The sequence below is a fragment of the Cnephaeus nilssonii genome, assembly GCF_951640355.1.
Source record: "Cnephaeus nilssonii genome assembly, chromosome: 11".
Taxonomy (NCBI): domain Eukaryota; kingdom Metazoa; phylum Chordata; class Mammalia; order Chiroptera; family Vespertilionidae; genus Cnephaeus; species Cnephaeus nilssonii.
The window spans coordinates 13,188,047-13,215,506 of record NC_137082.1 but is presented as its reverse complement, the minus strand read 5'-3'; the positions used below and the strand labels follow the sequence as shown (position 1 = coordinate 13,215,506).

Here is a 27,460-nt window from a genome sequence, read left to right as displayed (position 1 = left end):
CCAGGTGCATTTTTAATATGCCGATGTATCAAAATGAGTATATTGGGGAATTTTGGATTATTCTTTGGTCCGTTTTACTGTTGTACTTTTACCTTAGGTCTGTCTGGCTTTAATGGGGTTTTTGTTATTTGTTCCCCAGCTTCGTCTGTCCTTGGGTTTAGCTGGCACAAATGGCATTAATTGGGTCTTTGTTCTCTATTTTCCCAGGCCAGGGTGATGGAGCTCTGTATTCGCTGGTTAGGGAGGAGAGGTATAAGTCATTACTCTCAAGTGTCCTTGGTTGGGGAAGATAAGGTCTTGTGATTCACAAGCTGGCTGCAAGCTGCCCACACTGTTTGGCCTTGTTTAATTTTCTTGTCTCAGTTTCCCCATTCCACGTGCCCAGGAATTTCCCTAGTTTCTTTCCATCCTGCCACAACATGACTGCCTTTCTGTATCCTTGAGCTCCGCTCCAGAGTGCCCTCTGCAGGGAGGTTTGATCAGAGTTGGAATTGTCTGAGCTGCTTTTTAAAAATCCCTCTGTCTCAGCCCAGGCCAGTGTGCCTGTGTTGGTTGGGCATAGTCCCTGCACCGGGAGGTTGCTGGTTTGATTCCAAGTCAGGGCACATGCCCAGGTTGCAGGCTTGATCCCCAGTAGGGGGTATGCAGGAGGCAGCCATCCATGTTGCGCTCTCACATTGATGTTTCTCTCTCTCTCTCTCTCTCTCTCTCTCTCTCTCTCTCTCTCTCTCTTCCCCCCTTCCTCTCTCTCTAAAAATCAATAAGCTAGTCTTTTAAAAAATCCTATATAATAAAGAGGTAATATGCAAATTGACCCTCACGCCATAATGCCGTCACAAGATGGAAGCCCCGCCCAGCCCCTCCCTCATCCCCACCCCTGATCAGCCTCTCCCACCCCAAATGAGGGTGGGACGGCTAGCCAACCCCCACCCACCCACGGCCCCTCACTCAGGCTGGGCACACCCCCACACTTTCCCGGGGCTGGGGGTACCCCAGGCAGGCTGCAGGCACGGCGTTGGTCAGAGGCAAATGTCCTGGCTGTCCCTGGCCTAGAGAGTCCAGAAAACCTCAGCAATGACCAAAGACCAAGACCGAGTGGAAAGGTTTCTGCCAGCGCTTATGGCTCAAAGTGCCAGGAATAGGTGGAGCGTCTTGAACCTGCAACCCTGGAGTCTGCACACCAAGCCTTAGGGCACACCACGCCAGTGGCGCCTGTGGGTGAAAGGGGGAGGGCAGGGAGCTGGGTTGCGGAGCTGGGAGGGGCCTAGGTCTTCAGGAGCAGCCTGCCTGCCGAGGTTGCTGTGACCCACGCACTCAGGCTTGGTCAAAGCCCCTGGTCAGCTCTGCCGCTTGCCTTCCAGGTGCAGCTAGCCCTGAGCCGACTGGCATTGCGCTCAGAGAAGCAGCTGTCCCTGGGCTCAGTTAAATAAGAGAAATCAAAGAGCCGAGAGTAAATATCCTCCCAGCCCCTTCCTACACCCCGGACAAGGAGGGCTGGGGATGGGGGTAATGGAAAATGGCTGCTGCTTTGCATTTTATAATGAAAAGACTCCTGCTATGTAGAGAGGAGAGCCGATTCATTTCCAGCAACACCTGGCATGTTCCCTACCCCAGCCCTGAAGCCTGACAGCACCTAGCAAAGGTGTGTCCGCACAGCCACGTTGGCCTGGCTCCTGGAACGTTGGGAGCAAGTTTGAGCTGCATTGGTTAAAAAAAAAAAAAAAAGTAAAGATTGAAAAACACCTCTTTGTATGCAAATGGCACTATAAAATGCAGATTACAGCATCTGATTTTGTCTTCTGTGTTGATTTTGAGGCAGAGCGCAAATAGCTTCATGAGAAAAGCAGAAAAGAAAAAAAAAAAAAGGGAAAGGGAGAGGATTCTGCCATCCACAGCACTGAACGTTGTTTTTTGTTTTGGTTTTTGTTGTTATTTTTCCTTCTGTTCTTCAAGTCAGTATATGCCACTTAAACCACTCTATGGCGTTAGGCAATGAGCTAATGCTTCCTGTATTAAGAGCAAGCAGCAGTGCCTTTCATATGAGTCACACACATTTAATCCATTCAAATGGAGCATACTGAGTGGAGAGAATGGTATGTGTCATTACATAAAGAACTTGGCATTATGATGCTATCTGACTGAAGATCTTATTTATTTTGCAATTTAGAGAACATAGACAAATCAGGCATTGAAAATGAATGTGCACGCTTAAACGCATGACTTTATTTTTATCTGTAACGACCAAACGACCAGGCACCAGGAGGTGCATTAATGGGTCCCGCAGAGCTGCAGGTCTGGGGTCTCACAGTGTGTCCTTCTGAGAGTCTGGGTGAGGCTGCGTGGCTCAGGCCAGGGCTGGGGAACCTGAGGCTGCACCCCCCACTCCGGTGCCAGGACGTGAGGCTGTGTCCCTCACCCGGCAGGGCTTGATGGGGGTGGGGCTGGCTGGACACTTCTATTACAGATAAAGGGCAAATAGCAATATTAAAATATTTCCTCTAATGAATTCCCTTTTAATGTGCATGAATTTTATGCACCGGGCCACTAGTGAATAAATAAATAAATAAATAAATAAATAAATAAATAAATTAAATAGAAATCCCCCTGTGTCAGAATAAAGAGTGGAATCCACAGAATGTGTCCTTCTGAGAGTATCCAGTTCTATCTTCTGTAGAGTAGACCTTTACAACCACTGCCCAGCCCTCGTCCCAAAAATCTGTGAGTAATTGACTCGTATAGGGTTTTGTCATCTGTGGAATGACCCAAAACCCTGTGCCTGGAATTTTTCTCCTCCTGTTCTTGGTAAGAGTTCCCTTGGCTGGGCACTTCCTTTTGAGGGGAGTACTTGCAGGCAATAACAGCAACAGTGACCTTCCCAGGGGCCAGGCTCCACCTCCGGATTCAGAGGGCATCGCAGAGTGGTTCCTTTATTAACCCTCTTCTCCTGCTTCATCCCCCCTTTCTCTCTTGCAGAGCAACTACTCCAGTGATACAGAGAGCGAGGACAACTTTCTCATGATGCCTCCCCGGGACCACCTGGGTCTCAGCGTCTTCTCCATGCTCTGCTGCTTCTGGCCTTTGGGCATTGCAGCCTTCTACCTGTCCCACGAGGTAAGGCCACACACACCCAGCACACCCAGCAGTAAGGAGGAGAGTCAGAAAAGACATTCTACTCATGCCACCAGAGGACTCTTTACTTTATGGCTGGAGAACATGCTGGGTAAGTCGGGGTGCCACAGGGAGCTCAGGGATCAGGGCCACCTCACCTCAGTAGTTGTCCTGGGACTGCCCCTATGGCTCCCCAAGGTAAGGTGGGCAGTCTTCTGGGAAAGGGCTGAATAACGGAAACAGGTGTCCGCTGGGGAAAAGCAGATAAGTTGGGGAGCTTGACCTTCACATGGGCACTTGGGCCTCAGCAGTGGCATTGACCCAGTGCCAGAGAGCACAGTGCCCAGGGTGAGGACATCTAACCAACTGATAATGGACTCAAAGGGGGTACGTTTTCTTTGTGAAAGGGCCATTCAATAAAATAGGTTCTAGGTGCACAGCAGCCTATGTGTACTCACCCCCAGTCCATGTTCTGCCAGAGGAAATGGTGTATGTTGGTGGGTGGCCAGTGTGAGGGCTTCGGAAGGGTTCGGTGTCTAGCCCTCTTTCACGGCAGAGCATCCTCCTTGCTATGCCTTCATGGAACCCAGGCTTTGAAAGATTTCCTCTAGCAAATGAAAAGCATTCTTTCAAAAATAACCTACCTTCCCATTTTTATTAATCTAAGGAAGACATTTATACTTGCCCATTGAAGCACAAGGTTCCAGCAACACCACCATCCCAGCCCAGCAGAGAGGAAGGCAGCTGCTGGGCTGGCCGGGGAGAGCGTGGCGCTGCACTCCTGGCTCCTGGGACGCCCCTCAGCCCCGGGCTTCCCTCTCCAGCTGAGAGGTTCTGGGACTGAGGCAGCAAACACTGATTCTGACAGGTCTTCTGTTTGAAATACTTATTTCTCTTGGCTTAAAAACCGATTCCTTGGCCAAGCCCAGCAGCGGCCTCTCATTGCTTCTTGCTGGTTTCAGTGCTGATTTGGTTTTTGTTTGGCTTGTGACAAGAGTCCCATTATGCCCTTTATTTTACCCCTGGCCCCCGCTTTCCTGACACCACGCAGGGAGAGCGGTGAGCTGACAGGTGGTGGTACTCCTGAGGGCACGCACCTCTTAGCAGGGGCACTCAGAGGCCCTTCAGGGCAGGGGCGAAGGAGCTGAGGGATAAGGTGGGGCCCTGCTCCGGGCTGCCCTGTGGTCCTGGTTCTGGAAGGTAACGGGTGGGGAGGGTGATGGGAAAGTCCTGCACGGCTGAGGTGGGGCTGAGCAGTTGCTCCACATCCATCGATGGCCTGGAGGGTCGACCTGAACATCTCTTGTGTGAGTGTGTCCAAGAATGCCACAGGCCCCCCTTCTTTGGAGGCACAAGCATTGGCTGGAAAGCAAGACTGCCAGGTTTGGGAGGGGCCTGGGTGGCTCTGGTTGGAGCAAGGCCCAGGTGTGCAGACTCCAAGGAGAAAATGTAGGTCCTGTGTCTGCTGAGGACCGGGACACAGGCTGGGACCTGGAGAAAGGCTTATGGACAGACATGCTTCGTGTGCAGAACCTGCTGGAAGAAGATCCCAGAGGAGGAGCACTTACCCACGTCTGTGTACACTGCACCCAACCTGGGTTATGGTGCTGCAGTGACAAGAGCAGCTTCACTCCAATAGGGAAGGTCAGGATGGAGCCAAGAGAAATAAATGGCTTCTCACACATTGTGGGACTTCTGGCTTTTCCCATGAACTGAATCTCTCCTGCATCCCAGTCCTGCCACATGTGAGGTTAATCGGAGCAGGTCACTCCCAACCTCCTGGGGAAAGCCTTGACCTAGCCCCCAGCAGGAGGTGCCATCCACAGCAGAGCTCTGATTGACTTCTTACCTTGGGTTCTACTAGGACAGTTGTTACCTGTTCCAGGAGACGGAAGTGGACGTGCACAAACGCATCTGGAGGCACCTAGGGGAGGGCGCCCTGGGTAACGGGGAGGGCACAGGAAAGGCTGCCTGTGAGGCCGGACAGAGAAGCTGTCCCTTGTCTTGGCTGCTCCCCGTGTCCCGGTGAAGCCCTGTCTCGGAGCAGGGCAGGTTGTGCGTAGGGTCTTTGTCTAAAAGAGTGCACTTCTAATACCAAGACCACAATTCCAGAGACGAGCATGTAGAGTCTCTTTCTCAGAAAGTAATTTTATTCTTCACATTGTAGAAACCTCTTCGACTTGGGTCTGACCAGGCATGACATTTCAGACCTTTGATGATAAAGAGGATTCCGATTATTTGTTCAACAGTGAGCGTGAAATGCCGTTTCCGTGGAGGCCTCTGGTCACATTTCTCCGAGGGGAAGGCGAGGGTCTGGGAGTCGAGGGCTTGCTTTCACTGTGGGGATAAGAAGAGTTCCCAGGCTTTCAGTCCTTTTCACTGTGCTCTGAGGATGGGTTTCCCTTTAGTGGGACCAAAGCGGAGGAGAAATCTCTGGAGGTAAGTGCCCTCTACAGGGTCTGTATCCAGATTTGTCCACCTGGGAACGGCCAGGCTGACCAGGCCCCTGCAGCTCTCTCCATCACAGTCCACACTGCGTGGTTCTGGGCTCGGCTGCAGACCAGGGGGCGACCCCCCGCTCCCCGACACACAGGCTTTAGCACAGCCACGAGGCTGTGGGCGTGCTGTTTGTGCTTCTCCAGCCTGCCTGCAGGCACACAGTCTTCCGCAGGCATTCGAGGGGAGCGCGCAGCTGCCCCAGGGAGAGTGTGCACCTGCAGTGAACAGACACTCTGAGCGTCATTACACCACATTAATCAGCGCTTTCTCGGGCACGGCGTCTGGGACTTCTGGAGAGAGGAGGGCACCGGAGAGAGGAGTACCCAGAGCCATCTCTACAGGATCCTTTGCAATTGCCACCACTGCCTCCTGCTGCCCAGAGGTGCTGGGGGCTGGAGTGGTGACGTCAGAATAGAGCAAACGGCATATTGATGAAGCCAAAGCTCCCCAAGTCCCAACGCTGTTTACAAGGAAATCTTTGACACCGGTGTGACGGCAGCTTTTCTTCATTTATCACAGATCATAGTTCACTGTCTCACTGACAATTAGATGGTGTTTGCACTTTGTTAAATAACCACTCAGTGAGGTCGAGGGAACATGCAGGGCCATTTTAGAAAAACCAAACCAGTATCTCAGTGGTTGGATGACAGGAGGCAGTGGTGAGACAAATCCACAGGCTCCCTGGACTCACAAAACCCAGGGTGGTGCAACTTCTTCACGCCTTCTTCATCCCTAAAGTGGTGTTAAAATAATGTATGGCATGGAGCTCACCAGGTGTTCGGGAAGTGAAGTTAGAGAGGAAGTCCCCACAGGTACCAGGGAAAGCAGCAGGTGCTGAGCATGCTCTCCTGCAAATCCAAACTGTCGGTCCACATGTGGGGCCCTGGATGAAGAGACTCCTAGGAAAAGACGACTTAGGGTCTTTTCTCCAACAGACTTTATAATTGAGAAAGGTGTCGTGGTAGTAATAGAAGCAATAAAAGTGCTTGTAAAGCGGGAAACATGTTGATCCACTAAGTGTTGGTCCCGTGTTAAATATTTTGCACCTGCTACCCGGGGTGTGGTCCTGGCCAACAGCATCAGCATCCCTTACACAGGTAGACATGCTGTCTACCCCACCAGGTCTGCTCAATCAGAGCCTCTGGGGTGGGTCCAGGGACCTGCATTTGAACAGGCCCTCCCGCTGGTCCTGATGCTGCTTCAGTTTAAGTAGCTGTTGCCCGTGCATGATCTCATAGCAAGCCTGTGATGTGGCACTGCCATAGCATCACTCTGTGGCCTTGGAACCAAGGTTCAGTGAGTGGAAGGTGTCCTAAGCCTGAGCTGGCTGGCAAGGGGCTGGGCTGCCAGGATGCCTGGCTCAGAGCCATCCCTGGAAAAGGCAGCTGCTTGGGCCTGACTGTGAGGAAGGAATCAGCATGGAGGCCTGTGGAGGAGGGTGAGTGTAGCATTTGTCCCAGACATCATTTTACACCACCGGTGTTAACCGATTCAGCTCCCAGTGCACGCAAGCTTCCTAAACCACTTTATAAAGAGGGAAGTGTTGTGTGCAATTTTGGTAGGATATCTAGGAATGGATGCTTCTGAATGATGTGGGGGATAGAACTGAATCCATAATTTGCTGAGCAACTTCTGTGAGTTAATTAATATGCACACTTGTTTAATCTTTGCAATGAGTCTGAAAGGTGGGAAATTATGATCCCCATTTTGTGGATGAAGAAACTGTTTTCAAGGGATTAAATAATTTATAAAAATCAGAGAGGTAGCGAGTACTGGTACTTGGTGCAAATAGAGCTATTTCTACACCTTAAAATGAAATTTTCTGCCGTAAAACTTTGACCTTCTTATCTATTTGGAAACAAAAATAGAAGCACGGTACTGCCTTCTAAATCCAGCTCCCCACTCTGCCTGGAGGGTGGTGCGGTGAGGAAGAGAAGCCGGTTCTAAACAGGGCTCCTTACTCACACCCGTGGCAGGTACCAGCTGGAGCCTGAAGCTGGAGACCCTCCCCCGTGAGGCCGTGGGTCTGGAACTGGGCAGGGGGCAGGCCAGACGGTTACATGCCCAGCACCTGCCGCAGGTGGCTTCTACATTTGAGCATTTTATTTCATAAAACATTTCTTTCCTTTGCTAACTGCAACATTATAACAGTAATTAAATGAGGAAAGGGTATTAAAAATCAGATTATGAATTTTATGAATGGCACCAGCAAAGGGAATTGAATAAATTAGGGAAGAAGGAATCTCTTTAAAATCTAGAAGAATGAGAGTCCAACCTGGCCAGGAACTATGTCCTTGAAATCCATTCATTCATCCAGCATTTACTTAGCGCCTACTCTGCATCAGGCCCTGGTCTGAGCACAGGGATATAGCAGTGAATGAAACAGAACCCCAGCTTCACAGAGCTGACGTTCTAGTGCTGAGAGGCAGGGAACAAACAAAAGAAAGTCAGAGAGGGCCTAACAGGGATAAGTTATGAAGGAGAAGAAATGGATACGGGGTATACATTTTTTAAAAGGGTGATCATGGGATGGCTTTCTTAGAAGATAGCATTTCACCATAAAACTACAGGCTGAGCATGTGGATCTCTTGAGGAGGAGCTTTTCAGGCAGAGGGACAGCCAGTGCAAAGGCCCTGAGGTAGGAACACGCCAGGTGTGTTTGAGAATGATGTGGGGGCCCTGTGGTGAGGCAGGTGCCCTTTGGGTGTGGAAGTAGGGAGTGGGGCAAGAGAAGTAACAAGACTGGGGCGTGTGGGGGCAGACTCCACAAGGTCTTTTAGGCTGTAACAATGACTTGGGCCTTTTTGGGGGGGTGAGATGTCAGGGGGTGTTTGCACAGGGGACAGACACCATCAGCACCCTCTAGGGGGAGCCTGTGGAGGGCAAGGTGGAAACGTCCCCATGCCGGAGGCTGGGGTGACCATCCAGAAGAGGCAGCGGTGGTCTGGACTGTGGTCCTGCTGGGGATTTAGTGAACAGTGGGGGACAGATGGACTGCGGAAGGATAGCCACGAGATCTCTGTTATGGGTGCGAACGGAGGAGAGAACAGGATGACTGGAAGATGGAGTCTCCACTGGCCGGGGGCGTAGGTGCCGAAGGAGCAGGTGGAGCTGGGCTTTGATCCTTTTCCTCTGGAAGGTTCGAAATGCTTGTGAGCATACAAGTAGAGGCACCCTCAGGCAGCTGGGTGTGAACATTTTGGGGGTTCAAGGAAGAAATCTAGGCTGAGGATAGGCATATAAGACCAGGTCTGAGCATTAAGCTCTCAGCAATGAGGCCAGCGGCAACACTGACCAGCGCAGTCTCGGGGGCTGGAAGTGAAAGCCCATTGGTGTGGACTCAAGAGAGATCAGGAGGAAAAGATCAGGCAACACCATGCCCTGCTGCTGGGAGCTAGAACGGGGCACTGGGCAGGGTGCACAAGAGGGATCTCTGGGTGCTGGCTACACACTTGCCACCATACGCATAAGTGAACTAGTTTCCACTGACTGAGCTTTACACGTATAATTTGTGCACTTTTCTGTAGGTATGTTATACTTTGAACGTTTTTTAAAACATTATGGGAAATGACCAATTGGGTATGGTACATCGAGTTATCTTTTTTGAAGAGTTCTGTTGTAAACAGAGAGAATTGGGTCATCGCTAACAGGAAAAGTGATGTCAAGAGCATTTCTTTAAGTGGGAGAAATTGTCGCATATTTTAATGCTCATGAACATAATCCAACAAAGAGGGAAAATTGATGTTGTCAAGAGGGGGGCTGGTGAAAGACAGTGGTTGGAGAGATGTTCTTGAGCAGATGTGGGGAGTGAGAGGTGGAGCTCGTGAGTCCATGCAGAGTGGCAGGAGGTGGGTGAGAGCCGCCAGGAAGCTGGGCTGGAGGAGCAGGTGTCGAAATGTGGGGAGGAAGGGAGAGTGATGAGGCTGCACCAGGGCCTCAGAGAGAGCATGGCAGGGCTGTGGCCCCTGGTGGAGGTGCAGGGCCTTGGCAGCCTGGTCCTCACCAGGGGCTCCTTCGCCACGTTTTTGAGTGCACGTGCAGCTGGAGTGAGGGCCGGGAAGGAATGCACCGGGGCTGCCCACCTGCCTGAGGAAGACCACAAGCACGAGATGCAGGAACTCAGCGATGTGGTCAAAGGACCAGTTATGATGCCGGCCATGACATCGGAGCAAAGCGGGAAGGGAGAGGGTGAGGGCAATGGGGTGCTGATAATAAGCCCCCTGTGCACCAAGCATTTGCTGCTCCAGGCACCATGCTGGCCATGAGTACACACCTCCCTGCACTCACACTGCAGCAGGCCTGAGGGCAGTGTTCCTCTCAGGTAAGAAAATGGGCCCTGAGAAGTTGACCAGCCAGTCCCAGGTCACATTCCCGGGGGTCGAGCCTAGATCCCCACGCCCCAGCATCATTGCCCACTTATGGGTTGGTGCTCAATGAATTAAGTACTTGGTGGCAGATTCTACCCAAATAGGGTTAAAGGAAACCGTAGGCCTCGTTTAGATTTACAAATCCCCAAATAGGGAAGAAACATATTAAGTCCAGAGTCATTTCCCTTTTTTCTCAGTGAGATAAGAACCTTGACCACAGCTCCCAGGGATCTGTCTATCCTTCCCCCATCTGACTCCATCAGGACTGTATACTATTAAATCATGGAGGAGAAACAGGCAATCCTGATTAATAATATAAACTAACACTACTGTTTCTCCTGAATTTGACTTTCTCCAGCAGAGCAGGTATATAAGTCAAGTTCGTTGCAGGCTGTGCCTTTTCCTCTCTCAATAAGCAGCTCTGCAAATTCTGCGAAGGTGGAGGGGAACAATTATGGGATTTGGGGTGTGAAACCTGTCACCCAGGTAAGCAAGCCCTAGTAGAGCGCATGAGAGACACCACCGCTGTTCCAAAGGGAAGTAAATGTTTGCCTCCTGAATCTTTACTCCAGATGTTAATACCAATTGCTCATGGCTGGCTCCTAGGATTCTTCTCAATGTTTTCAGTCCATTTCTCAGAAAGAGCCTCAACTTCTATAATCACTGTCAAGACATGTGCCTCTCAAGGAGAGTGAGGGCCTGGTTTCTGTTAGCCTGCCAAAGAATGCTGTTTGTTGGATTTCTTTTTCATAGTTGGTTCTTGAGCCACCATGCTGTTGGTGTTACAAAAATAAACAAACCAGGAAGGCCATGAGGACTTAGAAGACTTCCTCCATATTTCAGTTTCTACTATCAAAAGAACATGAATTGAGTACTTGATTTGCCCTTGGAAGAATGTGAGATTGGTAAGATGATTGGAAAATAGAGAACAGGGAACTATTGGGGACTTCTGCTCATTGCCTAGACTTCTGACCTCCTGCAGTAAGTCAGATGTTTTATGTTTATTTGTGTGTGTTTCTGTGTGTGTGTGTGTGTGTGTGTGTGTGTGTGTGTGTGTGTAATTTGCCAAGAGCTCTTCAAAGAGATGATTAAATGTGGCATTTTCTTCATGCCATTTGCTTCTTGACACTCCCCACACATGTGTTTTACCTTCGTGTCATTTCTGGGTCCCGGCACTACCTGCCCCTTCCCCTCACAGTCAGAATGGTTCAGCAGTCACCTTCTGGATGGGTGACTTTCTGGGTCCTCGCCCTGCCCTCCAGCCCCACTCAGGAGATTCAGTGGCCATCAGCGGGACATCTTATTTACATGTTTTGTCTCTATGCAAACCGCACGGTGTCACTTGTTGCCCACAAGTGTTGCAGCCTGTGCAGGGTGCAAAGGGACACCAGCCCTTGTTGCTGGGGTGCAGAGAGCTTCAGGGTACCACAGAGGGGGTACATGCAGGGTCTCAGTTGTGCTGAAGGCAATGGGATCATTTCCTCCGTGGGGGGTCAGGAGAAAGATTGCCCCTGAATTTCTTCCTCCATCCTTTCTTACCCTAGCCCACCACCCAAGGCCTTCTCACAGCCTTCTTCCAGAATGCATTTGGAACCATGCTTCCCAGCAGACAGATGATGGATGTCATGACCACTGTGCGTCTGTCTGCACGTAAACGTGCAGGTTGGGGGAAAGAAATCGTGTGCGCAGTAGGGATTATGGCTCTGTGTTATGGGCTGCATGTGCTTCTCCTTGTTCCTGTCCTAATATTTCAGGACATAGTTTACCTCTTTAGGGACTGTCTCATTCCATTTTATGTCTGTTTCAGAAAGAGCTGCAGTTATTGCAGAGTGTAGGGGTTTTTCCATGGAATCGATTTTGGCTTATTCTCCACGGGATGTGGACTCAGAGTGACTGAGGGAGGGCTGGCCCATCAGGGCTGGACGCAGGCCCCTGCTTCTCCTAGGGGCCCTGAGAGACACCAAACCCCACAGCTGGGTGGCCCGTGAGCACTAAGCAGAAATGCCTGCCATCCTCCTGGCCTTGCCCCAGGCTCCCTAGGACTCAGACCCCACAGCAAGCTAGGGTGCTAATGCTTTATTTGGAGGTAAAATCCCAAGCCCACAAAAGTGAGGGCAAATGGAAACAAGGTAGGGAAGGAAGGAAAGAAAAACAAGCAGGTGCCTTACCAGGCTGGTCAACACTTCCCAGAGGAGGGAGCTGCCTGCTCACCACATGGAACCTCTTGGAGCAGTGGAGGGATTCTGGAGAGGGGGTTCTTTGTCCAGCCCCCACAGTCCCCCCTCCCCAGGTGGAGTGGCATGGCCTGCCTGGGTTCGTCAGGAAGGAGAGGCCTGGGGCAGAGTAGGCAGGGATGAGCCTGAGAGGCGTGAAGCTTAATGACTCAGAGGCACAGAAGATGTGTCTGATGTTCCTCCTCCTGGAGGCAAAAGGGCTGGGCTAGAGTTTCCTGGGCATCCAGCAACCTGAGGCAGCCCCTCAGTCTCCTGAGTGAGCCCCCCTCCTCTGAGGATGCTGAGTGGTTGAAAATGTAGCATGTAGCAGGCTGGCTTGGCTCAGTGATTGAACTTCGACCTATGAACTAGGAGGTCACGGTTCCATTCCCAGTCAGGGCGCATGCCTGAGTTGCAGGCTTGAACCCCAGTGGGGAGAGTGCAGGAGGCAGCCCATCAATGATTCTGTCTTATCATTAATGTTTCTGCCCCTCTCTCCCTCTCCCTTCCTCTCTGAAATCAATATATATATTTAAAAAGAAAATTTAGCATGTAGACTCATTCTGCTCTGGACTGCGCCTGACAGCGAAACTAAACCAGGTGATATAATAAGCTGACATTCAGCATTTTTTTTTCAAAATTCAAACGGTGTCAGCTACACTGGACGCCGCATTGGAGAGGGTAATCCTTCCCGGGACAACTGTTTGGACTGCTGAGATCCACAGTGTCCTGCTGGGCAAGGGCAGTGCCCCCACCTCAGGCCTCTGGCAAACAGTACTGCAGGGGGTCGGGTGAAGCCCCTTCACGCCTCCATGGCACTAGAATGTTGCTATGAATATTAACTAGGCTATGTACCAGTGCTTTGCATGCTCCTAATTATCACAGCAGGCCTGTTAAGTGTGGTACTAAATTATCACCATTTTACACATGAAAAAGGCGTATGGACCCTGTTCAGATCAGGGTCTGTGCTATGTTTAAATCCTTTAAATACACCCAGAGCTACTTTTTCAGAACAGGGTTACGGTCGATTTTATTTCATCCTCACAAGGACCACTGAAGGAGAGGCAGGCTCTGTGGACCCAGCAAGTGGGGAAGCTGGAGGTCAGCGAAGCTGTTACACTTCTGCAGAATCACACAGCTGGTTAATACACACAGCACGCCCCCGCTGGGCAGGGTTGAAAGGAAACAGAGGGTGCTGAGAGAATCTCTCTCTGGATGTTGGATGTTTGGCTCTTAGAGATTCTAGTTCAATTTATTCATGGTCACTTTTTTTTTTCAGTGCAATGCTACTTGGTTTTCATTTACTACTTTTCCATGGAAAAATTGTTTTCAGTTATTTCCCATTTCTCCTTCGAACCACGACAGTGTTGTGGCTTCAAAAATTATCCCATGGCATCCAACTGTTTGTTGGGAAAAGTAGTTAAATATTTTCTTCTTATGTCTTCATTTGAAAAAAATGTTGAACTCTCCGGGTATGAGATATGCTATTGTATATTTCTTAAGTTTAGAAAAAAGGAAAAGGGGCTGAAAGAAAATCACCCCAAATATTGGTTTTCTTCTCCTTTCCACATGTGTTTTTGTGTGTATTTGCTTATTTGTTTGAACACCATTAATGTGAAGATGATTTTCAAACCTATCATAGTTTGAAAATTTGTATTGCTTGACAAATTATTTTAGAGCATGGAGCCAAGTAACCATCATCCAAGATGAGAAATAGAATATCCCCAGGACCCCAGACTCCACCCTTCCTTGCTCCCTCCTGATCACAACCCATGTCCCCACCATTACACACTATAATGGCTTCCATAGGACTTACTTCCTTTCATATCTTTATTATTTCACCCCCTAAATTTGCATTCCTAAGCCTTCATTTTTTTAATATTTTCTTACTGCACTTATAAACACTGTGTTGAATGTAAGTGACATCCTTATCTTGTCTTATGGGTCTCTAAGGGTCTCTTGGGTCTCTAGGTCCAACTTTCATTGTTAAGTAGAATCTTTAGCACCTTTTTAAATTTTATCATGAATGAATGTCGAATTTATCAAAACCTTTTTTTGCAAACGAAAATAATTATGAGTATTTTCCTTTAATCTGTAAATCTTTCTAAAATCATATTTAATGTGGTAAATTGCATTGACTCATTTGAAAATGTGAAACTGACCTTGCATTCATAGATTAAACTCTCATGGTCATAATTTTTATATGTTGTTGAATTTGTGTGCTTCTGTGTTCCTTGAGATTTTTACATCTGTGTTCATGGGAGAGATTGATCTGTATTACTCTTTCTGGTAATTTCTTCCTTAAGTTGGTAACAGTATTATCTCCTTGTGAAGACTTTCCGTTTGTTTTCTGCTTTGTCACAGTTTTATGAATGTGAAATCATTTATTTGTTGACTTTTTGGTAGCACTCACTAATTGGATCTATCTGGGCCTGGAGCTTTTTTGCAGGAAATTTTTAATTACTGATTTAATTTATTTAATATTGATGAGTCTAATTAGCTTTTATTTTGGCAAGCTGTATTTTTTCCATAATTTTATCCATCTTTTCAAAGTATGAATTTAGGCCTTACTTATTTCTTTTTTGGATATAAATAAAGGACATATAGATAGACAAACAGACAGTCAGCTAGATAGATGCATAGATAAATATACCTACCTCCAAAAACACAATGTTGTGATTGTTTTACTATATTGTCAATATTTACTTGTATATACCCACATATTCCACTTACTATGTTCCTTAGTCCTTCCTAAATCTTTGACCTTGTACTTGAATAATTTCCCTTTTGCCTAAAGAACATTCTTTAGAATTTCCTTTAGAATGGGTCTGCTGGTGGCAATTCTCTCTGTTTTGTGTCATTGGAAATGTCTTTTCATTACTTTTATCCTTACAGGTGTTTTCACTAGGCATAGAATTCTGATTGACACTTTCTTCTTCAGTTGTATTGAAACTTCTGATAAACTTATTCACTGAATTATAATATCCTTTTTTTCAAAATTTATCAGTTCTAGAATTTGTCTCTTTCTTTTTCTGATTTGCTATAACATTTTTTATCGTTTCCAATTACCTGCCAAGATATTCAAACTTGTTTTTATTTGTTTTCTTGAGTAGAGTAAGCAGAGTTATTTTATAGGCTGTGCCTGATGATTACAACATCTGGAATCCCCATGAGTCTGGGTTTTCTTTTACTTTCTTTTTCTTAGTCTCACTCATGGTATATTTTCTTAGATTTTTTCTTCATTGCATGCTGGTAATTATTTTTTTTAAAGAATTCATGGTAATATTTTGAGGATTAGGATGATGCCACCTTCCTTCAGATAGGGTATTTCTTTGCTTTCACCAGGACACAGGGCACATTTCAGAGTCACCTTAGTCTAAGCTCATGTTTTGAGTTGATGCAAAGATAGGCTGTAATTCATGAGAGAGAGGACATACTTTTGCTTCACTCTTTATCCTATGCTTTTGCTTTTTGATGTTCCATTCTATGGCAGGGGCTGATTTGCCAAGATCTCCCTCTTTGATTGGCTCTGAACCCCTGAAGTAACCCCAAACTCACCGTATCAGGCATTTCTTATGGTCAGCAAACATCCTTGTGGCTGACTCACCCCTCCAGATTCTCGTTCTCTCTTGGCCTTGGCCTAATAGTTCCTCATTTTTTTTTTTTATCTCTTCGATGTTTTTAAATTACCTCATACTAGAGGCCCGGTGCACAAATTTTGTGCACTGGGGGGGGGGTTGTCCCTCAGCCCAGTCTGCACCCTCTCCAATCTGGGACCCCCTCAGGGGATGTCTGACTGCTGGTTTAGGCCTGGTCCCTCTCACAATCCGGAACTGCTGGCTCCCAACCATTCACCTGCCTGCCATCCTGATCACCCCCTAACCACTCCCCTGCCAGCCTGATTGACACCCAACTGCTCCCCTGCTGGCCCAATTGCCCCCAACTACCCTCCCCTCCCAGCCCGGTCACCCCCAACTGCCCTCCCCTGCTGGCCCAGTAGCCCCTAACTGCCCTCCCCTGCCGGTCCGGTCACCCCCAACTGCCCTCCCCTGCTGACCTGATCACCCACAACTACCCTCCCCTGCCGGCCATCTTGTGGCAGCCATCTTTGACCACATGGGGTGGCCATCTTGTGCGAGAGTGTGAGGGTCAATTTGCATATTACCTCTTTATTATATAGGATATCTTCAATGATTTTTAGTTGTCTTCTGCAGATGGGTTTCTAGTGTTATTATCAGGAGCAGAAATATGCCTTTTTCTCTTTCCTTAATTGTTTATACAGAGAATGTATTCCTCTTTTAACAGGAATATTTTTTAATTAGAAAAGTAAGGTTGGTTGAGGAATTTAGATTATCTGTGCTTGAATTCCCATTCTTGCTGGTGCTAATAGAAATTTGAACTGTCTCTTTGCATGATCACAACAACTACAATTCCACTTAAGTTGACAGAGTATGTGAGAAAATGGGACACAGTCCTCATATGCCTCATCAAACTCTGAGAAAGTGGCATCCTGTGTAGAATATACAAAGCACAGAGTCTGGCACTTCATAGCTACTCACTAAGTCCTGGTTGAATCTATGTGTGATGCAGAGACCTGCACACCAGTGTTCTGCTTGGTCATTTCCTAAAGATGAACCAGGTGGCTTATAAATGTAGTATCATCTAAATGTGTCCAGGCAAAGTTGGGAAGAGTTGGCCATGCATGAGATCAAATCAAGTCACCAAATGCTCTGCATGTGCCCTCTGCAGGACTGTGGGCAGCTAGCACTAACCCCACCAGGGACATCTAAGGGATAGTATGGATATCACTCCTCCATGATGCTCCATCACGAGTGGCTTGTGGTCAGTTATAGGTCTAGAGCTGCTTCCAGGAAATGTTAATTTTCTGGCTCTTCTGGCTTGTTCCTCATGCATCATAGGTGGAAAAAATAAAAAACAGAGGAACCTGAGTGGTCATTCAGTGAGGAAGTAAATCATACTGATATAAGCTTTATGCTGCAAAAGGAAGTAGATTGACATAAGACTGGGAAGGCAGGGTAGGGCCAGAGAGTCTTGAATGCAAAAGCATAGTCTGTCTCTTAACAGAACATTTTAAGCCAGAAAGTTGGAAATAGAACAACAGGAAGAATAATCAGAAAACACAGTATGGAAACAATTATAGGTGAATATGTTCTAAAACAGACTCTTCCTTAGACCATAACATCTTGTCACAAGGAAATGAGCAAGCATGTTGTCAAGCTCTGTGAGGTCACAGGGCATAGATGGAGGAAAACCCAAAAGAGTTCATCTCCCTCTGCCTTCCCGACAGCCAGCAGCATAGTTACAGTAAACCTTAGACTGGTGTGATAATTGAACTGGGACTTTTTCCAACATTTGAAGTAAAAGGCTTTAAGTGTTTTCAGCAGCTGCCACCTGTCTTTTCTCACCATTTATCTCACCAAAGCATTTTCATGTTCTCCTATCTAAACCTTGTCACAAAGACAGACCTTTGAAATATTCATCATTCCTTTTGTTTCCCCAAAGGTGTGTGCTTGGAACATGTTCATTACATTAAAAAAATGGACCTTGCGTATTCCACACACATTGAATGGTGTCATTCATAATAATTAACAAGTCTTGGAGTTAATGTTTTATATATTTCACCATATCCCTCTTTTGTCCTCAGATTCATTATTCTCGAATGTCCCCTGATTTATAGTAAGTTGAATGCACCCAGTGAATGCATGTATAGTCACTAGCAGATTCAAAATTAGCTTAAAGATCTAACTCTTTACTTGAGAGTCACAGGATAACTGCCGAAGCCTTAAAATCTGTGCTGGAACGGGGGAGAATGATCTGGCAAAGCATGCCTCAGCCCCAGGAGGTGTAGAAGGAGTGATGGGACCATGCGGGGAGGAAAAGGCTACCACGGGACAGAATGGGTGGAAAGGACTAGGACCAGGACCACCTCAGTTTCCAAGGTGAATGACATGTAAATTAAGGTTTCATTGAAGGAACTGCTGGGGCTGCAAGAGACCAACCAGCCATAGGAATAGCATTGCCGTTGCACACAAATGGATTATAATACACTGTTAGAGGGATAGGCCCAATATAGCAATGGATATATTTAAACTTGGATCAGGAAAATGTGCAATGGTAGCTCCATGATCATCAACTGAGATTTCCTCTCTCCTTTTCTCCCCTTACATTCTTCATCTCTCTCTTTCCTCCTCTTCCTCTCTCTATTTCCCTCCCTCTCTTCTTTTCCCTTCTCCCTCCCTCCCTCTTTACCTCCTTCCCTTCATCCCACCCCCTTCCTGCCCCAGCACTCTCTCTATCTCCTTTTGTATATTTTAATATAGAAATTATAGCTTCTGAAAGCTGTTTTGCAACTTCTGGACTTAAACAATTCCATATAAATATTAATGATCCAATTCAGGGAAGACAAAACCGACTTGTGATCTATTTCTTTTCATCTAGAATCTATGCTGGAGTTAAATTACTGCTTTTTACTTGTTTGGGTGTATAAATGAGCAAATACATCATGTCTGTTTTGTTCCTTTGATGTATGGATGGGTCATTTTTCAATTATAGGTGAAACAGTGTCTCAGTGATGAGTATTTTGATTTTGTGATTGTCAGTAGCAGAGAAACTCACACATTAATGTCCAGGGGCAGAGATCATGCAATGCCTACATGTTTGGAATTTAGGATTAAAATAACAATGTGTTAAATTTTACATTCTTCCATCTGTCCTTATGGGTCACCTCAAATTTCATTTCCAAATGTGTTATCTTTTTGCTTGGAGATGATGTAGCTAAAGCTCTGAGGACATAGCATGCCTCTAAAAGCATGGTTGTTCCTGTTTCTTTGGCATCTCTTTTATGATTGAAGCACCCCCTGCATGGGCCCATTGACTTCCCGAGAACTAAACAGAAAGGGCAGTGCCAGGAGCTCTGGCCACCACCCATGGCCATGCCCATGAATGATGACTCCAGCCTGGACATCACCTGTGAGACACACTCAGCTGGGCATGCCCTGGTCTATGAAGAGGCATCAAGGGGTCACCACAAGTGTCTCTGGGTGCAGCCACATGGGCAGCCCTGCTGGCTTCCAGATGGCCTTGAGTCAGATCTCGGGGCTCCAGGTGTGTCAGTGGTGTGACTAACAGTGTGGTCCGTGGGACACCCCTGCCTCCTAAACAAAGGATGGGCCAGGGCTACTGATCCATCCTACCATTCATAGCATGAAGTACCACTTTGCATGGAGGATAGCAGTTTCATTTGCTTCAACTCACATGTATATTGATGCAAGCCAAACATACAAAATCAGGAAAGGTTGCGATTAGTCATTAGTTATGAGCACTTTATAAATTTTCATGGATTTTGATTTGACATCAGTGGAATTCAGTCTTTCTCACAGACAGAAACCCCTTACCATTTAGGCCCATTGTACAAGGACATTTTAAAGGTGCTATAACATCCCCATCTGCCATAAAAATATGTTACTGCAAGAGGACAGGGCCCTGCCTTATGACTCTGGAGGTGTCTGCTCTCACCAATGCCCCTCTTTTCCTTCCTGATGAGCTTTAGCATTTTCTGGCACTTTGAGAGTTATGTGAATCCCAGACATAGAGATTAGCAGATACTGAATGTAGAGCTGAAAAAGTTACCTTGAGCATAACATGTGCTGTGACCTGCAGAGAATGTATGTTATACTCCTCAATTTTATTTTTCTTATCTCTTTTTGACAGGGCACTATTTTTTTAACTTGTCCAGATTATGTATAAAATAGTAAGGAAACTTTGAAATGCAACTACAGAATGTGTTTCCATTGATCTATATCTAAATCCATCTGAGCTTTGCTTTGCAGCGATGTTCAGGCACACACAAAAATAGAAACATACTGAGCCCATGTACTCAGCTTGTAAGCTGTAGGTGAGAGCTATGAGGCTGGTTGCCTCAAAAATAATTCAAAGATAAATAACAAAACGGAGATCATGCAATGCCTGCATGGTTTGGGATCAATGACTTAAAAACTCATTCAATGACTTCTTGAATGAGATGGCTGCAGATTACTTAGGGGACTTGGAAACAACAAGATATACAGAAAGGTTTCTTTTAGAACTGACTGGCCCTGTGCTGGGCTATAGTAGAATGCAAGTGAGTTTATGAGTATAAGTCAGGTGTTCCTGGGGCCAGTCACCTCCTGTGGCCATGTGCTGGACCCTTCTCATCCTCCATTCCAGAACAGCTATTGGTCCTTGTCTCAGCGGCTCCTGCAAGGCACAACCTTCACATGGACAGCATCACCTCTCAGGACACCCCTGGCGCTGCCTGCTCCATTTAACTTGGCATTTCAAAGCCTGAACCCCAAGGCTACCCCTCTGCCCCAATTCTGCCATTATCCCAGCATCCTGACAAGTTGCTACTCTCCAATGCCACTTGCCCCCATCCCACCACCAGATATGATCTCTGATGGTTTTCTTAGTCACCAAGAAAGTCACAGGAGCTCTGGGTTGTCCTTGAATGGTTTACAGGCATAGAACGCACAAGAACAGATGGGCTGTCCCCATGTGGTCCTCCTAGAAATCCTTCTACATGGAGTGGAGATGTGGTGAGTGGGTGGGGAGAGAGATGGCCATCTTGAGACACTTTCTCCTATAGCTCAATCTTAAAATAATTCTGTGCATTTCTGAGATTATTTCACATAATTTTGCCTGGTCCTTATAGGTGTATAAAGTGCCTTGCATTCCTTTGAAAATGACATGCAGAGATTGAAAACCAAATGAATCTTGTAAGCGACAAATCTTTCTTTCAGAGCCATCTGTGTTTATGATAACTGCTTGGAATCACCCATCAGCAGCTCTTGGGAGCACGTTTATGCCTGTAACCGTGCCCCTGAGGGAGCCAAGCACTTATCAGCCAGACTTGGGGTAATAGTCCTGTCCCTGATTCTGCAGCAGGGGCCTGAGTCAGGCATACTGCTCACAAAAGTTCAGATTTATACAGTACCTGATTGCTTGGTCCTTAAGCTGGTTTTTTAAGTAATTGGCAACACATCTTGCAGGGAACACTCAGCGTGGCACCATTTACTATGCATGAATGCTGAACTATGAGAAAGAGAGTTGCACCTCCAGCTGACACGCTCAAGTCTGAAGGAAGCCAGAGCCCTGAATGCAGCCACCAGGCCTCTCCCTCTGGGCGGGCGCTGTATGTTTGCTTGGGTGCATGTGGGTGTTCTTTGCCAAAGTTGTGCTTGTCACCTCTTAGGGAGAAGCTCATGGGTGAAAGGAAGCTGCTCTGGGCAGCTGTGCCTTCTAGGGAAGGTTTGTATCTTCCCTGGAAGCCCTGCTGCAGTTACAGAAATTGGGAGGTGCTAGCATCTGTTTTGTAGGCGGAGGGGTGTTCTCTGGCCTGGGTGTGCTCCAGGTGCAATGCCTAGAGGATAGTTTAGAACCTGCTCGCATGTGTGAACCTTGCGATGCTCAGGATATTCTGGGGATGAGCCGAGAGTGTTTTCTTTTATTTCTCCTAATGGAGCTAGCGTTTGATGGCAGTAAGGGCTCCAAATGCTGTGTGAATGTCCGGAACTCCCCATTTCTGAGCTGTCCTCCCCACAACCTATGACCTGCTCACAGGGGCCAGCAATGGCCCATGCTCCCATACCCACCACTGCCGCACACTGCCCCCAAGAACCCTTCCTGGGCCTTCCTCCCCTGTGGGCTTCTACTTGGTCTGCAGAATCAGTGCTGAGTGCTCTCCGTTAACCCTTCCTGCTGTGACCCAGATATGCACCCAGTGTGCCCCGCAAGGGAAATGCTCTGGTCCTTTCTGGCGCTGTTTCCATTTTGTGGCGCCCATCTCAGATACCTCTGGGAACTTCCTCTTGGCTCAGACTCACAGGCTCTCAGGGCAGACCCATCTTCTAGTCAGTGTCACCCAGGAGGGGCGAACCTGTAATTCAGAAGTTTCTATGTGTGTTTTTTAATATTTTTATTGGTTTCAGAGAAGAAGGGACGGGGAAAGAGAGACAGAAACATCGATGATGAAAGAGAATCAGTGACCAGCTGTCTCCTGCACGCCCCTACTGGGGATCGAGCTCCCAACCTGGGCATGTGCCCTTGACCGTAATCAAACCTGGGACCCTTCAGTCCACAGGCCAATGCTCTATCCACTGAGCCAAACCAGCTAGGGCTCTGTGTTGTTGTTGTTATATATATATATATATATATATATATATATATATATATATATATAAAATATATATTATTTGTTTAAGAGAGGAAAGGAGAGGAAGAGATAGAAACATCAATGATGAGAGAAAATCTTTGATTGGCTGCCTCCTGCACGCCCCCTACTGGGGATCGGCCCGCAATCTAGGCATGTGCCCTGACCAGGAATTGAATTGTGACCTCCTGGTTCAACCACTGAGCCAAGCCGGCCGGGCCAGAAGTTTTAAAATAAAATGCAGGAACACACGAATCACTGTTGTCCTGTAATTAGACAACTTCATGAGCATGTCCTTGCTTTATCAAGTGCATTGCATAACTGAGCTGACAGTTACATAACCACTTAATGGTAATGGCAAGAAAATATTACCCTAGTGAATATTCCATGAAATTATCACATTCTGTAAGCATATGATTGGTTAAACGCAGACTAATTCTACTTGTCTGAATTCTTGCCCTCCAAGGCTTTCATGGGAAAGGCCAATTCCTTCCGAACATTCTTTATTACTCCTCATCTCCACTTTAGGAGCAGGAGGCTCCCTAAGGTGACTCAATATATTTCACCATAGAGTGATCTATTCCTCAAATAATTTTCGCTCTTTTATTAGAAAGGAACTGTCTGACTCCAGTTGAAGGGTTTGGGGAGGTGGTGTCGTTGACTTAGGAGAGAGGACTTAACCTTTAGTGCCAGGACAGAAATCAGATGTGCTCTAAACACCACCAACCCCCATCCCTGTCCAGGTGGGAATATTGTGACTGGCCCTCCCAGTGCCCTTGTCACAAGCAGGAGAGGTAAGAAATCTGTGCACATCACACATGGCATGGAACACCGCGAGCCATAAAACTGAAGAATGGTCCTGGAGCAGCACTTAAAAGTGATCTGCAAAATGATTACTTTCATTAATCTGCAAAGTGATTACTTTCATTTTACCATAACAATAGAATTCAACAAGGAGAGGAAAGGGCTTAAAGCGGGGTCAGCCTTAGATATGTTTCTAAATGTATCTAATCTCAGAACTATTTCCCCTCAGCTCCTAGCAAAGAATTATAATAATAGTTTATCACCTAAAACAGTGGTTCTCAACCTTTCTAATGCTGGGACCCTTTAATACAGTTCCTCATGTTGTGGTGACCCCCAACCATAAAATTATTTTCGTAATGTAAATATCTGTGTTTTCCGCTAGCAGGGTCGCGACCCACAGGTTGAGAACCGCTGTTGTAGAGCCTAAGACCATCGGAAAACAGATATTTACATGACGATTCATAACAGTAGCAAAATTACAGTTATTAAGTAGCAACAAAAATAATTTTATGGTTGGGGGTCACCACAACATGAGGAACTGTATTAAAGGGTCGCAGCATTAGAAAGGTTGAGAACCATTGATCTAAAACATAGATTAAGGGTTTTAGTTCACGGTGATCTATGAACAGTCAAGAACTCCGGGTCTGAGCAAGTTCCCTGATCTAGACACATCACTGTCAGCCACTCAGGGACAGGACACGTAACCCACTGCCCGCGCTAGGGACAGGACACCACCCCAGCCTACCTTATTGACACTGACAGTGATTCTTGCCATCATCTCTTAAGCACTTGCATGTGCCAGGCACCCTGCAAGGCATTTCATGAGCCATATTGCACATATCCTTCCGTAGTTCTGAGATGAAATGAGGAAACTGAGTCTCAGGGAAATCAGATCACTTGTCCAAAGCCCCAGAGAGGCTTTGCCTTCCCTAAAGGCAAGCGTGTAGGATGGAGACCTGGGCTGCAGACCTGACTCAAAGCATACCCCTTCATATGCATCTCTATGTGATTCAAATAAAGGCTGTAAGTACTTGGGGTTGGGATTCTGGAGATCACCCTGGCAGTATCCACTCCCAGCTACGTGACCCTGGATACGTTACTCACGATTCCTGGGCCTTTAAGATAAGACAACACAAGATAAAGGAAGTGATGTCATTTGGCCTCACAGAGCTGTTTGTACCCTGGTTGACAGGGGGTGACCATGCTCTGCAAAGTCAGAGGAACATCACCTCTCACACCTGGACAACTGTCCTGCCCTTATCTACCAGCGGGAACAGTTAATCCTCCACACCCAGTGCCATTTTCTTGCTGGCCCCACAGACCTGCTCATGGGGACCCCTGCTTGGAAACTTCAGGGCTCCACAGGGCCAACAGTATAGAACAGGGGTCCTCAAACTTTTTAAACAGGGGGCCAGTTCACTGTCCCTCAGACCGTTGGAGGGCCGGACTATAGTTTTTTAAAAAAACTATGAACAAATGCCTATGCACACTGCACATATCTTATTTTGAAGTAAAAAAACAAAACGGCAAAAACACCCGCATGTGGCCCGCAGGCCATAGTTTGAGGACGCCTGGTATAGAATGTAAACACTTCAACCTGCCGAGGTGAAAACATGCCTCTAGTACCTGTGGAGTCTTGCCCGCACCCACACCTTGTGCACTTACCTGTTGCAACTCCCAAAGCTGCCTGCCCACCCCACCTTGGAGCCTTCACCTAGAGGCTCTCCCTTTGTGCCCATCCTCTTCTCAACACGTGGGAATTCCTGCTTCAACCACACAGCCACCTCCTTGGTAACATCATTCCAAAGCCCCTGTGGATGGCTGAGAATCACTGCCCGCCCGCCCCTTACCCCCCAGTCAGCTCTTCTCCAGCTACAGTGAAAGACTTCAGGGGACTTCCTAGTTTGAACTGTGACCCACTAATGACAAAGATGTAAGTAAGATGTGAGTCTGCATTCTTAGCATCTGAAGGCAGGAGAGGATGGGCTTATCAGGCTTCAGGGATGGCTTGGATGGATAGTGTGCTGCCTCCCATACGGCACGAGGGCTACTCACAGTGCTGATTACTAAGGAGAGCACAGTGGCAGTCACGGGGCTGTGCATCATTCTATCGTCTTAATATGCATTAGTAGAGTATTTAGTACCTGTGCGATCTGTGGCCTAGTAAAGGGTTATAATAAATGCATGTCCATGAGTTTGTTGATTGGTGGTGTAAAGACTAAAACTTAATCCAAGATTAAATGGGCCTGGCATGCACGAACTCTTTTTCCAAAACCTTCCATTGGTTGAAAAACGGTGCTACACACCCACCTGAAATCCCTAGTTGGTGGTTCAGCCAGGTCTTCTGACCCTAACTCCTCATTTAAGATGTTGCAGCGATCAGGGTAATATAGTCCATCAGAGCTTAGAAACTGGGACTAGGAAAATGCCATGAGAATGGGCCACTTACATGAGGGAAATGAGCTAACCCTCTGGGCTAACCCATGGCTCTCTCGCTCCTCTGCTGGCTGAGGAGGGGTGCGGGGGGTCCTGCAGCATCACTGCCAGTCAGAGCACCTGGCCTTGCTGACTGTGAGGGCTCAGCCTGTCTCCTTCTCTTGCCACGGTCATCTCTGACCTGGGAAATTATGTTCCTGTCACTCTGCCAATCTGCAAAGCCCCCAGGGAGAAAAGACATTATCCCAACAGCCATTTTATTGCCTTTATATTTCAGTCTTGTCTTTTGAAGCTGGAAAAAGATGTTCTACATTAAAATGTCCCTTCCCGTGTGCACAACGCTAATGCTCTCCACATAATAGAGCTAATGGAATAGTTCACCCATTGAAAATAGCCATAGTGACCTTTCTTCTTTCTAGAGGAGTCTATTTTTTTCCCCCTCTCGGTCCTTCCCCTCCACTTTGCTTTCGCTTTGTTGCTTCTTTGAAATTCAGATATCAGTCCTCGATAGCCAGTGACCAGGGCATCTTCCAGAATTAGTATTTCCTCAACCGAAGCAACAGCAGCAATGAAGAAAATCATGAGATGATATGGAGGGAAAGAGATGCACCCATTTTCTCCATTTGGGCCTTAGCAAATCTCAGACTCTTAGATGAGAAGATTTAGACCTTGAGGTGTAGTTGGGAGGTATAGTTCACACCCCAGGTCGGGGGCTTTTATTTGAGGTTTTCTATAATTCAGAACTACTAAAAGGGTCTAGAGGAAGACCATGTCCTTGGGTTTATCATTTTCCCCTCAAGCTTTATTGAGATATAATTGATAAATAAAATTGTATATATTTAAAGTGTACAACATAACACTTTTTTTGAATGCTGGGAAGGAAGAAAGTAAGTGTTAAGCCTAGAAGTTTGACTTATTGGAACCCTTAGCCAGACTTGACCATTATTGGGCCTTACAGATCCTTAACCAGGTGGGTAGGAAAGGCCTGGACTGGGGGGCGGGGGCGGGCAGCATGTCCATCTAAGCTCTCTGCAGGGCAGCAGACTGTGCTGTGCCTCCTCCAAAAAGCAGGCACACCCAGGCCATCCCAAGCTCAGCTGTCACTTGTCACAGTGAAGTCTGTTCTTTAAATGTCACTGTTATTAGGGGACTGGAGGCAGCAAGTATTAATCACACCTCCTTTTATCCCTCAGTATTGAGGAGAAACAAGACAGGCCAGACTATTTCTACCTGACCCAAAGGTGGAACACAACAAAAGTAGTTATCCAGAAGGGGTGGGAGTAGGAAAGAGCAAAGTTTGGTCTATTGTTACTAATTCCCCAGCCAAAGGGGCACTTTACTTCTAGAGATTGTACTTGTTTCTTAAATGGAAAAGAGGGTGGCAAGAATATTGAGGCTTCCGAAAGGGGTAGCCACACAATGAAAAGCAAGAGCAGAGAGGAAGTGTGTGGGCCCATGACACCTCTCCAAGTCCCTTCTCCACCTGCCCTTTATGTTTTCCTGTTCAGAGATGATTCTCATGGGGGCTAAAATGTATGTGGCATGAACAGGACTGCACATTTGCACATGAACATGCCTGCATGTGCACACACATAATTTAACCCTTTGCACTCGCTTGCTTTTTTCTCGATTCCTGCTACCGATGCTAACGGTGTCGAGTCACACTCGACATCCGAGTGCAAAAGGTTAAGAACCTTACCCATACATCACACCTATTTTTAATGCTTATATGCCAGATAAATGTAGTGTTGTCACTATATACAGTATAACAGGATAGCCCTCACTGTCTATAGTATTTCCATTAGCTTATCAGACTACAAAGCTCC

The 27,460-nt window shown here is 47.0% G+C and overlaps 1 protein-coding gene across 2 annotated transcripts in view; it reads left to right on the top strand.

Moving 5' to 3' along the window:
* Window positions 1–27,460, top strand: part of SYNDIG1 (synapse differentiation inducing 1) — a gene marked incomplete at both ends in the record, with an annotated part of 63,979 nt that overhangs the window by 14,644 nt on the left and 21,875 nt on the right. Inside the window, one exon of one of the 2 annotated variants that reach the window (XM_079784991.1) lies at window positions 2,974–3,111. The exons of the other annotated variant lie outside the window; for it this stretch is intronic. Within the exon in view, the coding sequence (XP_079641117.1) occupies window positions 2,974–3,111 (138 nt within the window). The remainder of the gene's footprint in view (window positions 1–2,973; window positions 3,112–27,460) is intronic. 2 annotated transcript variants of the gene reach the window in all.